Below are 13248 nucleotides of genomic sequence, written 5' to 3' on the forward strand. Positions count from 1 at the left end.
ATTTATTGTTATTAGCAATGATTAGGAAAAGACGATAAGCTCAATACCTAATGTGAGTAATGTAATCACTAACTTAATAGGTTGCATTAATTTATTATTTATTAATGAGATGAAAAGGCACTCAAACACTTCACATGAATCATGCGTGGTTTTCCTCTGTTCTCCGTTCTATTCTGGGCGGTAATGATTTGTTCTCTCCGGGTATCTATATGGTGTCCTTCTCCTTCGTAGGTATTTTGAATTCATGAGCCGTCTTACTTCTGATTCTAACACTGATTCCCATTACTTCATAATGAAGAGTTTGAATCTCGGAAGTTCATGCGAACTTCTCATTGGTGTCCTTAATAGGGTAAGGGCACTAAATGATTTCTATAGTTTCTTCACTTCTCATCTGTTTCTTTCTCAGAATTCTCCTAATGAAATTCTGCTGGGTCCACCTTGACTCTTCTATTGATTGTTGGAGTGACCACATCTATATAAGGGGTTTATACGAGAATGGGAATGTCTAAAGAATCTATGATAAAATTAAATTTTTTACGAAGGTGATCCTTTCCGGTCTTTCTATAATCACATAGTGTGTACCGATTATATATAATCCAGATCAAATATACCTTCGAATAAGAAATCTTACTCTAAAACCACATCCAAAGAAGGAAAAGGAAGTAGAGTGAAAATCACCTATTCTAAGTCTATAAAATCTCAACTATATATAACTTTAACGCATACACTTAGTAATTATAGACTTACCAGAAAAGATCTGTTAAAGTTTCCCAAAAGTTTATTTATGGTATCTAAAATACTTCTATAGTATTTTAATTATATGATTGATTCTTGAACTTCTAGATATAATAAGTTTATAAGATTTTAGTTTGGTCGTTATAGCATCCTAAAATACTCCTTTAGTATTTTAACCTTTATGTTTGGTTCTAGAATTCTTCTGGTACCTAGGTAAGTTTTAGACTTGTTGCAACACTACAATCACTCCCAAACACATGTTGGGCATATCTCAAATGAATATAGTTGATCAGGCTATATTGATCCTAGATATGATTACATAACTATCCAAGTTTATCTGCAATGTCCAACATCCAAATACTTTTGTTTTGTTCTTCTTGTGATACTCGTTCTAGTATATATATATTATGCATGTACTTATACTTTTATAAAATATTGTTATATTTTTAAAGTATAACTCTTGGTCAAAGTGTTTTTATCCCAATGTGTTTATAGTTGTATATCTTTTATGACTGATATACTGAGTTCACTATAAACAATGCTCTGATACCAATCTGTCACACCCCCAAACCAGAACGACGGAAACGTTCAGGGGCGGAGGACGTCATGTCAAGTATCACAACACATGCATTATAGTAATCAAATTACAAACAACCATTGCATTAATAAGTATAAGTTTTACATATGTGTTTAAACATTACATATTCAAACATCAGAGTAGATATGGTAAAAGACAAAAGACACAACACGGTACTAGGCTGTCTTCTCAAAAGCTCCGGGAGTGTACCTGTCTACTGGATTCCTGTAGTGAGTGATTCGAATGAAAGATCAATATAGGATGCTAAGAATGCCAAGTGAAGTCTTGAGCACAAACGGATCTTATTGGAAGCCTTTAAGGTGTTCACGGCCCAAGAACAAGTGTGTGTTCTTGGTGTTCTTGGTGAAGAAGATGGTGATTTGAAGATATTTTTTAAGAGAAAGGAAGGTTTCCCTTGATGATACTTGAGAGAGTTTGAGAGTTCTTGGTTGGAAGATGTGAGAAACCAAGAAAAATGTAGGAAATCTATATGTGTAGTGAGGGGTTCACGGCCTAACATGGGTTCACGGCCATGAACCTAGTTTGTGGCTGTGAACACCCCTTGTTGACGTTATTGGCTCGAATGTATTCCATAGATCCATTACTCACGCTTCTTAGTATCTAATCCTGAGTGTACAAGGATTAAAAACTCATAGAATAACCCTTAGCAAGGCTAAAAGGTAACAAATACAATTCTGACTTTTGATTGAATTGGTTGACTTTACAAGATAGAAATTTTGGGTTGTCACAGGTTAGACTCAAACGAGAGCTGCGAAATAGGGCTAAACCTAACCTTCTGAAATTATTTAGTCCTCGTAATATGTAACTTAACATATTTGTTTACTAGATAATTAAAGATAACTAGGACTCCTAAAAGCATAAAGCAAACAACATTCAGGCATTGAGTAACCAAAACCAAGCATATCCTAATCAGGCCATCATATCACTGACTAATCAGTACTATCATATAACTCAATAAGAAGATACAGTAGGCATATAAGGCATCTTCCTAGATCCTTAGCCCTAATCTAGCATGCAGTTATCATAATCATACAATAGGCATATAAGGCATCCTTCCTAGATCCTTAGCCCTAATCTAGCATGCAGTTCTCATAATCATATCATATATCATAACAAACATGTAGAGGTATCTTGGGGAAAACTTACTTGAGCTCGGCTGATTGCACACATCACACACCTTGTTCTTTCTCAAAACCCTTAATTTTAATTTTGAATTTTTTTTTCTTTGTAAAAATTTCCAAACCCTCGATTTGAGTCCAGACACCCCCGAAGGTGTGTCCGAATCCCTCAAACCAAGGCTCTGATACCAACTTGCAACATCCCAAAATCCAAGACCAAAAATTTCATTTTTGATTTAATAATTCATAAAACAGATTATTGAAAACAACATTAAGTTATCTCATATCATAAAATCCCATAAGTCATATGTCTCAAAACAAGTCATAAGATAATAATGTCAGAGTACAAATCCCAAGAACATCATAATGCGGAAAATCATGGTGTGATGCGCTGCTATCATACTAGCTCCTTTCCCTTCGAAGAAGGACCTGAAACAAAAAATGAAAACTGTAAGCACAAAGCTTAGTGAGTTCCCCCATCATACCGCATACCATACAATAAACATATTATCTAACATGTCCGGGTACTGGCCTACCCCTTCGGTCTCTTTCAACTGGTAACTTGCCTAGCATATCAGGGTGCTAGCCCACCCCTTCAGTCCTTTCGACCGGTACCTTGCCTAGCATATCAGGGTGCTGGCCTACCCCTTCAGTCCTTTCGACCGGTACCGGGGACTATTTCACCCCTTACTTCTACCATATAATATCCTAGTACATAAACACATAAGTCACATACTGCCTAGCAGTCAACACCTTGGTCAAAGTCAGCCTTCTGGTCAAAGTCAACATCCTGATTTGACTCAACTCGCCGAGTTGGTCCATCAACTCGTCGACTTCCATGAATCATAAACCTTTAAATCGCGATCCAACTCGTCAAGTTTTTTCATGAACTCGTCGAGTTCCTCCCTATAATAGAGTCGGGACTTCACAACTAAGCTCGTTGAGTTCTTCAGTCTTCAAAACCCAAAACCATGGCCAACTCACTGAGTCATCTCCTAGACTCGCCGAGTTTGCTTAATAACAGAAAGGGTTGGGGGACTACGATCCAACTCGCCGAGTTGGATGAACAACTCGTCGAGTTCTTATTTTCTAATTCCATTCAGTCACTTCCAATCGAGTTCAATGCTTCTAAACCATAGATATGGTCCCCTAGGACTAAGTTACCACGTAAAGTTGCTAACTTTACGTCCATGCATGGTGTCATGAATCTAGAAACACCAAAACTAAGCTATATAAGATATCTAGGGATTGGGGAAGGGCCAAGGCTTGATAAAGTTGGAAACTTTAAGCCTCATAAGCTCATGAGTTCCTAGATCTGAAGTCATAACTTCATGATATACTCAAATCCCGAAAATGACTTCAATATGGCCCAAAAGTGACAACATACTACCCTAAATGAAGATCTAAGTAATAGAAGGCCAAGGTATCAACGTTATACCTCAAATGAGTCAGAAATGCAGCTCAAACTCCGGATCTACTAGCTTCCTCTTGAATCCTCAAGCTTCTCCTTCCTTCACAAGCTTCAAAATCACAAAGAATGCACAAAATGGCTCAAAACTCTCCAAAAGTGGATTAGGGTTTCTTGGTTAGGGTTTGGGATGATGGATGCTATAAATGAGGCCAGCCTTTGGAGGTTAAGGTGTTTAAATAGGGTGAAAACCCCTTAAAATTAGGGTTTCATGCTGCCAGGACTACTCGTCGAGTAGAGGATCTCAACTCGTCGAGTAGACGTCATAACCCGCGTCCATATCCATCTTTACTCGACGAGTTTGGGGCCTCCAACTCGTCGAGTTCTTGTACAAAAATGAATAACTTATAACTGTAAATACATACCAGGAAATGGGTGTTACAAATCTCACCCACTTATTTTAGACTTCATCCTCGAAGTCTGTTGCGCCTGGGAATAGCTCGGGGTAGTGCTCCCTTATCTCATCCTTCGGCTCCCATCTCCACTCTGAGCCCTTGCGATGCTGCCACTGCACTTTCACCAACTCTACCCTCTTGTTCCTCAGATCCTTCATTTTCCTGTTGAGGATAGCTACTGGTCGCTCAATGTAGTTCAGGCTGTCATCCACTTGAATATCCTCTAAGGGCACCACTACGGAGTAATCTACCAAGCACTTCCGTAGCTGGGAGACATGAAAGGTGCTATGGATCTGACTAAGCTCGGCTGGCAGATCTAGTCGGTATGCAACCTTTCCCACCCGGGCTATAACCCTGAACGGTCCGATGTATCTGGGGCCCAACTTGCCCCGCTTCCTGAACCGGATGACACCTTTCCAAGGTGACACCTTCACGAGGACCATATCTCCTACCTAAAACTCCAGGTCTGATCGTCGTCTGTCAGCGTAACTCTTCTGCCGACTCTGGGCCGTCTGGAGTCTACTCCGGACCTGCTGGATCCTCTCCGTCGTCTTGAGTATCACTTCGGTACTCCCCATGACCCTCTGTCCAACCTCACCCCAGCATATCGGGTTTTGTACTTCCTCACATAAAGCATCTCAAAGGGAGGACGGTCAATGCTGGCGTGATAGTTGTTATTATAGGAAAACTCTACCAATGGAAGGTTGGTATCCCAGCTACCACCTAAGTCTAAGACACACGCCCGCAACATATCCTCCAAAGTCTGGATGGTCCGCTCACTCTGACCATCCATCTGTGGGTGAAAAGATGTGCTAAAATGCAGATGAGTACCCAACTCGTCATGAAATTTCTTCCAGAATCTGGAAGTGAACCGTACGTCTCGATCAGAAATCACGGAAATTGGCACTCTGTGTCGGGCTACTACCTTTATGATGTAGATGTCAGCCAGCTTCTCGGCCGAAATGCTCTCCTGGATCAGGATGAAATGGGCACTCTTGGTCAACCGATCCACGATGACCCAAATCGAATCCACTCCCCGTGCGGTCTTGGGAAGCTTCGTGATGAAATCCATAGTAATATCCTCCTATTTCCACACAGGGATATCCAACGGTTTCGTCTTGCCGTGAGGTCTCTGGTGCTTGGCCTTGAACTTCCTGCAGGTCAGGCACCTCTCAATATACCAGGCTACATCCCGTTTCATGCAGGGCCACCAGTAATCAGGGCGAAGATCTCTATACATCTTCATCGCCTCAAGATGGATGGAAAATTTGGACTTGTGCGCCTCCTCCATCAGGATCTGGCGCACACCGCCTGCGCACGGAACCCACACTCTGCGATGAAGTGTCAACAGCCTGCGACTATCATAGTTGAAGGAGGAAATCTGGCCCACGATACGCTCACTCTTCCGGTGTTCCTCCTTCGTAGCTTCGGCTATCATAGTTGAAGGAGGAATATGCCAACATTTTTTCAAAGCTCCAAATGCTCGTTCAACATCAGTTCTCCCCTCTATTGAGCTATCTTAAACTTCAACCTTTTACGATCGTTTGGACAAGACAATGACTTCACAAAACAAGCACGCTCCGGATAGATCCCATCCATAAGATAATACCCCTTTCTGTACGATGTTCCATCTACTTAAAAGGATGAGTTGGGTGCAGTCCCGTTATAAATGTCGTCAAGTATTAGAGACATGTTAAGAACATTAATGTCATTGGGGGAGCCAGCTGAGCCAAAGACTGCATGCCATATCCACATATCCTGTGAGGCCATCGCTTCAAGTATAACGTTTGGATAACCATGATCGCCACAGGTGTATTGCCCTTTATGGGGATTCGGACAACAACCCCATGCCCAGTGGATGCAATCTAGGCTTCCTAACATTCCAGGAAAGTCGTGCACATTTGAGTGATGAGCATACGATTGTTGAATGTCGCTACAAGTAGGTTTGTGCAGATATCGCAGATATCCTTTAAACGTTGTGTCATCCACAAAGTAATCTTGCATGAGTCGTTCATTAGCCGCCTCACGAAATCTTTGTATGTATCTTCTCTTCCTCCATAGTGCATTCTCCACATTTTCTTGTTGTAGTTGATTGATCATTTGTTCTGCCTCCTGAACGACCTCTATGGTTGTTTCAAGCAATGCATCAAATATGCCCGATGAAGATGATGAAGACGACATTTTGAGAGAATGTATATGAGTTGTAAATTGATTTTGATGGGTTAAAATGGTTAAGGGTTGTAGTATTTATAGGAGTTTTTTTTAAGAAAAAAAATGGAAGTAGCCGGTGCCAGCCACCCCATTGGTCCACTCAACATAGTCAAACTCGACATTTACTCACCGAGATACCGAGCCGAGCTGGGCAAGCCGAGGGGTCGGCCCGGTGTGTGCCAAACTCGTCGAGATTCTTGCCAAGCCCGTACCGTCCAACCTTATTGAATTCCCTCTTTTTTTTCTTATTTAATACCCACTTATGGGAAACTATTTGTTTTAAAGAAATATTATTGGAGGGGAAGCTCTACACGAGCGAGGTATCATCATAGATTCAACACGTTGTGGGGTCTGCATTGGAGGGGAGGACTGATGGGTTTTGAGCATAACTACATCCTATGTGATCATGCGACCGAAAAAGCGCCGCCAACTCAGCACCATGTAGGTATTTTACCATTCCACAACCAACCCTTTAGGTTGTGGAAATGGTGTTCATCGGTAGGTTGGTAGTGAAGGGGCAAAAAGAAGGAGAAAAAGAGAGAAAATGTGAGGGACCAGATTCATAACCAATCAAATGCATCGTCTTCATCCGTCTCCATGACCACTCCATAGCCAAGCCACCTGACACCGGGACGGTGTTCATGCGTGACTTGACTGTCCATGTCAGCATCACGCGTCTTCTTCTACCCCCACTATGGATAGCCTTAACTCCTGGCTGAGCGAGTGGTCCTAAGATGAAAAAACATTCCACAGCCATCTGTTACAGGCTAGTTTGGTATTTATGAAGATATAGGAATGATTGGATTTTAAAGCAGGTGTTCATGAATCCTACTATCGGGACAAAATATATTAAATCTATGGTTGCTTAAATGTAGGAGTAATGGAGGCAAATGTAAATGGAATGAGTGGATGTCCTCTCCTTTCACTTCTCTATAATTTTCTTGTAACATATGTTTTATTTTGCTTGGTCCCTAACATGCTTCTTGCTAGTTGTGGGTTCCATTTAATATATTTGTCGTTTTCAAAAAAAAAAATTAAAGAAATATTATTAACAACAATTTCTTCATTCATGATCATCACTTTGCATGATATTTGCATTAAAAAAATCAAATCCATATTACGTCAATTCTAAAGAAAAAAAATCTGAATGTGTCTTCAATCCAATTTTATGATTATAAAGAGTAAATTCTTTGATTATAAAGAATATATCATTTCATGTTATAAAACCAAATTCTTCTTGATTTACGTTTATTCTCAGTTCTTTTTTTTTTTGTGCAAGTGGGCAAGTGGCCTCACATCAATTCATTGATAATAACCGGTAAATTCTCAAACTAATCTTTTGATTATAAAGTTTTTTTTTTATATTAAAAGAATTTGGAGTTCTAGATGCATATTAACAAGGTTATATATTGAAATTACAATTGATTATAATCCACATCCCCAAACTACCGAAGGTGCATATTCATCTGTTTAGACTACAAAAAAAATTCTTAGTGATTTGTGTTTTTTGATCCATAAAAAATTATTTACTTTATTTTTTTTTCTTCTCCTTCTATTACGATTCTTCTTCTCAATCTCTTACTTATTTTGAGGAATTGAGTTTCATATACCATCCTACTTTCGTTCTGTATGTTATATGTTTCGTTAAGAAGGAAATACCATACTTCTGTTGTTCAGTTATAAAGAAAAAAGCATCTCTGTCATTTTTTCCTTAAACAAATAATGTCAGTTTTTTTACATAACATCAAATATCATGTTGCATTTGTAATTTATGTAAAAATTGACAAATGATAATTTATGTCATGTTGTTCATGCCACGTGGACCTTTTTGAAAATGTTTCACCAATAGGACCATTTGTGTAAAAAAATGTCATAGTGACCATTTCTATCAAAGAGTTTTATAACAGAAAGCTTAAGTTTTTTATTTTTTAAGTATCTATACATTGTTTTTATCATTTATAAATGAAAAAAAGAATCTATACTTTCATTTTTTTAATCATTTGTTTTTGTTTTTTCATAAATTATAAAGAAAATGACATAATTGTCCTTTTTGCTCATAAATAAATAATCGCAGTTTTGTTTTTGTTTTTTTTTTGTTAGAAGGAGATACCATACAACAGAAGTATGTTTTTTTTTTGTTATCATTTGTTATTGTTTTTCATAACTTATACAGAAAATAGCTTATTTGACTTTTTTTCCTTAAAGAACTAATGTCGGTTTCTGTTGTAACAAATTTTTAAAAACTCTTTTCACATACTTTTTAGATGAAAAAAGTTAAACTTTCTATTAAAATTGTATTCAATGTAATCAACATTACAACAAAATAGAAATGTGACTTACATGTATGACTACAACCGGGAAGTTTACATTCTCTATTTTGTCAATATTCTGTATAAAATACAAGATTGAAAAGGATTAATAATGTTACTATCAATTGAAGAACGGTGGTGTGATTTTGTCCTTGCGGGTGAGTACCTACGTATTATAAGAAGAGAAGAAATAAAGGGCTTTTTCTAATTTAACATTTTGGGGAGAAGAAAACAAGTACAAAAACTAAAAATAAACAAGACTGATTCACTTTTTTTTATTCATTTTGGTTCATTTTTTTATTCATTTTGGTTTTAACATTAAGAATTTTTTTTATTTCTTTGTTACATTTAATCAAAACAGACATTTTCGTCTTAGCTCTTGATAATCAAGTTGTCAAAATCCTATACGTCCTCTTTATTTGCTTTTGAACTTAATTTAAGTAGCTTTATGATGCTATATCATATTAATAATGTTACTATCATATCGTTTCAAAAAAATATGTATATTAAGTAATTATATGAACTTTTATATAACTTTTCTAAAAAACATTAAATATGATAATGTTTAATACAAATTCATTAGTTTTATATTGAATACAAAGATTTATATGGGTTATTTTTTTTCAAATATGTTTATTTATGTTTTTTTCAAATATGTTTATTTATGTTGATAAATGGTTATATGTTTATTATTATTTTATTAAACCCATTATGCATTTGTAATTTCAACCAATCATTATATCATTATGAAATTACTGACATAACATATATAATTATTAGCTATTAAATTTTTTATTATCATTTCTCAATAATTAAGTTATAATTTAATTTAAATTATTTTAAATTTCGTACCCATGGTGTCCACATGTTATAACCTAGTATTAAGTATTGAGATCCATTATATATTGGGAAGTTAAAATTTGAGATTTATTAATAAAAAAATCACAAAACATATCATTTGAATAATAGATCAAATAGAAACCGACTAAAATTAAAAACCGACACAACTGTATTATGTATATAATATTAAAGAACTTTTATTTATAACATACTAGTTATAACATGTGGAAAGCAGGAACGAGAAAGGAAAAAGAAAATTACAAATAAATCATAAGGTAACGATTAACCAATGATAAGAAAACATTTATTAATTTATAATAGAGAAATTTTATAAGGTTGATGTGTTACAAATTATTTTGGATTTTTTATTATCCAAACATAACTTTCTGATTTTTCTCTTCTCTTTAGCGTTAGTATAATCCGTTAGTATGATTACATGACTACATCTTGATAAATAAATAAAACATATTACATATATAAAATAAAGTAAGAAATTAATGTATTGGTTAAAATGAATATTATGTGCAGTAGATATATATTGAAATGATGATGGGGTATCCATGTTCTTGTTTGGTAAATAATGACCAATAATAAAATTAAGTTTAAAATAATCATAATAATTTGAAAGTAAGGGTAACTAACGGTTGGTAAGTCGCATTAATACACCAAATTTGAATTATAATCAAATAGTAGATACATGAATACGTTATTTAAAGGCATATATACGTTAACATATGATAAAATTTATATGTAATTCATATATAATTTTGATGATTAGTTTAAAAATCCATAAAATATAAAAAATATGATGAATAAAATTAAATTATATTAAAATAGAAAACAACCTTAAAATTTTAAACTTAATAATTTTTGTAAGTAATGATATTGACGACATTTGTGGTTTTAGGTAGAATACACGATTATTTTAACAATGACGAATGTCGTACATAAAACATAATTCATATATAAGTATAATAATGAATAAATTGTAAACTTATAAAAAAATGATTGGCAAAAAATTTAAAATTAAACAAATATTTTAAAATACAATTAAGTAAATATGACATAACAATTTTAAGATATACAATACTATTTAATTTATATTTTTTTCGTACTTGTTCAGCGATCGAAATTACGTAAATATATTAATTATCAATAAATAAAAAAAATTTAAAAATGTATAAATTATTTTTATGTTTATGTTAGAACAATAAATAAATATTGATTAATTATGTTACTTAATCATGTGATCTATATAATAATATTAATAATAAATAATAATTTATATGGTTAGCATTAAGATGATTATTTTAGTTGCGATTATATTAACAAATAAATATAAAAATATTGATTTGGCTGAAATTTGTATTTAATTTCAAAAAAAAAAAAAAAAACCTTTTATGTCCTAAATAACCCACCCACCAACTTACCCTTCATCCCCACCTGGCCACCTCCTTTACGTCTTTACCTATATCAGTCGAATATTACATCCCCTAATTTTTTGCCCTAGTGATCGACGTTATACACCAGCGTCCACCTTTGCTCCTTCTAAATTTCTCAAATCAACTGTTATGCCCATTTCGAATATACGTCCAGAGAAAAAATCTCAATTGAATACAAAAGTACATGGATTATAAGCTAAGGTTGATCAGTAATAACATATGTCGACCGAAGCAATGGAGTATTTGGATATCACGACAGCAAGATCGAAGGTATAACACAATAAATTGTTTCCGATTCTTCGTTATTTTAACACATCATAAATAGGTAGATATAAAAACTAACCTGTTTAATTTGCAGGAAACTTGGCTTTGAATTCTTGTAGTTTTGGTTTACCGGATGTTTAAACTTTATATAAACTCCATGTCTATATAATAAATAAGGAGTTTTTATTAAAAAGACTAAAATCGGTTTATGTCGTTATAACGGCAAATAATAAAACTAGTGATTATTTTTTGCGTCGAAAGTTAATATATGATATTGGTGTTTTAAACATAAAGCAACATGTTGATATTTATGTTTTATTCATGCTAAATGAGATTTAAAACATAAGTATCATCACCCAAATTTTTGTTTATCAAAATATAACTTTTATCATAAGATGCATAAAATTGAGTTTATAAAATAAAATGAGTTTATTCTATAAATTTATGAAGTCATAAGTTATTTGATTGTTAAAATGAAGTTTAAAATAGTGATTTTATAACTCATCCAAAACTCCAAGTCTTAAGTATAAAATAAAGTTTTATTAAGACTGTTACTGGTTCTTAAAATCGATCTACGACTAAACTTTAAAATACCGAATTTTAGTTTATAATTGATCGCGGTTAATGACAAATAACATGAAGTTTTATTTGGCACCTAAAGAACCTCATAACAAGTGATATGGATTTTACAAAAGGGTACATGAATTGTTGGATGCATGCAATATTCATGAGACCATGTTTTTATAAACTATAATTGTAAAACATATATATAAACCATTATTTACAAAACTTCAAATCTATGCAATCCATTTAAAATTCACTTGGGATTTTTGTGTAGTTCATATGGATTTTAGGGTCATCTTATTCATTTGTGTTGTCAAAAATAGTCAAAGTGTTTTTGTATTTGCTTATGGATAAAGGTCACCTAACCATTTGTGAAATAGAACTCACATGTTTTTTAAATGGATGATTTGATCAATTTCTTATGTGATAAATGTCACCTAATCATAATAGTTTTGAGGCATAGATGGGATAAACATGTCAAACTAAACAATAGTTGTTTAGGATCCTATAATCTAGGAGTTACATATCGTATGCAATTGGTAATCACTACCTACCGAGTTTGATTAAGTTTATGAGATAAAGGTCGTCTAACCATTTACTTGTTTCGTTACTTGGATCCTAGACTTTAATAAATTAATGTTTTAAGAAACAATATAAGGTATTACTTTTTAAAGACTAAATATTGAAAATACTAAATGAAACTTTGTTAAATTCTGTTGATAACTGTTAATAATTTTACGCCCTGCAAAATCTCGCTCTTATTGAGTTTCAAGAGACAGTAACATTTGATGGTTATAATTTCTATAACTAGTATACTATCTTGAGTTTCTACCTTTAAGATAAATAGAAATTATATATACTGAAAGATCTCATACCTGAATAATCTCTGCAACCAAATAGTCTGATCATGATACTTTGATGGAAGTATTATTGTGATGATATTGATGTGTCTCACATCATACTGGAGAAATTAACCTTGCTTGCAGAAAGTTTTGGATAATTATGAAACATATCAGATGTCTCATCAAGTAAAGCATATATTCAATCAGAACACTAGAAATAGCTTCAAGTCTGTTCAAGCATTGAATAAAAGGAAGTCTAAGAGATTGTGCACTCATATAGACTTATAGTTCAGTTAAGAGAAATAAAACATAAACCCAGAAATCAAGAAAGGACCAAATGATTAGTGTTGTTTCTATTGTGGAAGAAACTAGACACTAAAGGAGGAATTGCTCCTATCATCTCATCGAACTGAAGAAGTCTGACTTGGACAAGACTTCAGATGTCTATATGATAGAACTATT

At 34.2% G+C, this 13248-nt stretch overlaps 1 protein-coding gene across 1 annotated transcript; it reads right to left on the minus strand.

Moving 5' to 3' along the window:
- Positions 1-5949: 5949 nt before the first annotated feature.
- On the minus strand, positions 5950-6495 carry LOC145113539 (uncharacterized). The gene has a single exon (XM_079049610.1). The coding sequence runs from the start codon at positions 6493-6495 to the stop codon at positions 5950-5952; it is 546 nt and encodes a 181-aa protein (XP_078905736.1).
- Positions 6496-13248: the final 6753 nt, after the last annotated feature.

Source organism: Lactuca virosa, chromosome 5 (genome assembly GCF_052849685.1).
Source record: "Lactuca virosa cultivar CGN04683 chromosome 5, Lactuca_virosa_CGN04683_v6, whole genome shotgun sequence".
NCBI classification, from domain to species: domain Eukaryota; kingdom Viridiplantae; phylum Streptophyta; class Magnoliopsida; order Asterales; family Asteraceae; genus Lactuca; species Lactuca virosa.

Excerpts from the sequence above, each read along its gene's own strand:
- LOC145113539 (XM_079049610.1), bottom strand. The coding sequence starts at position 6,495 with ATGTCGTCTTCATCATCTTCATCGGGCATATTTGATGCATTGCTTGAA.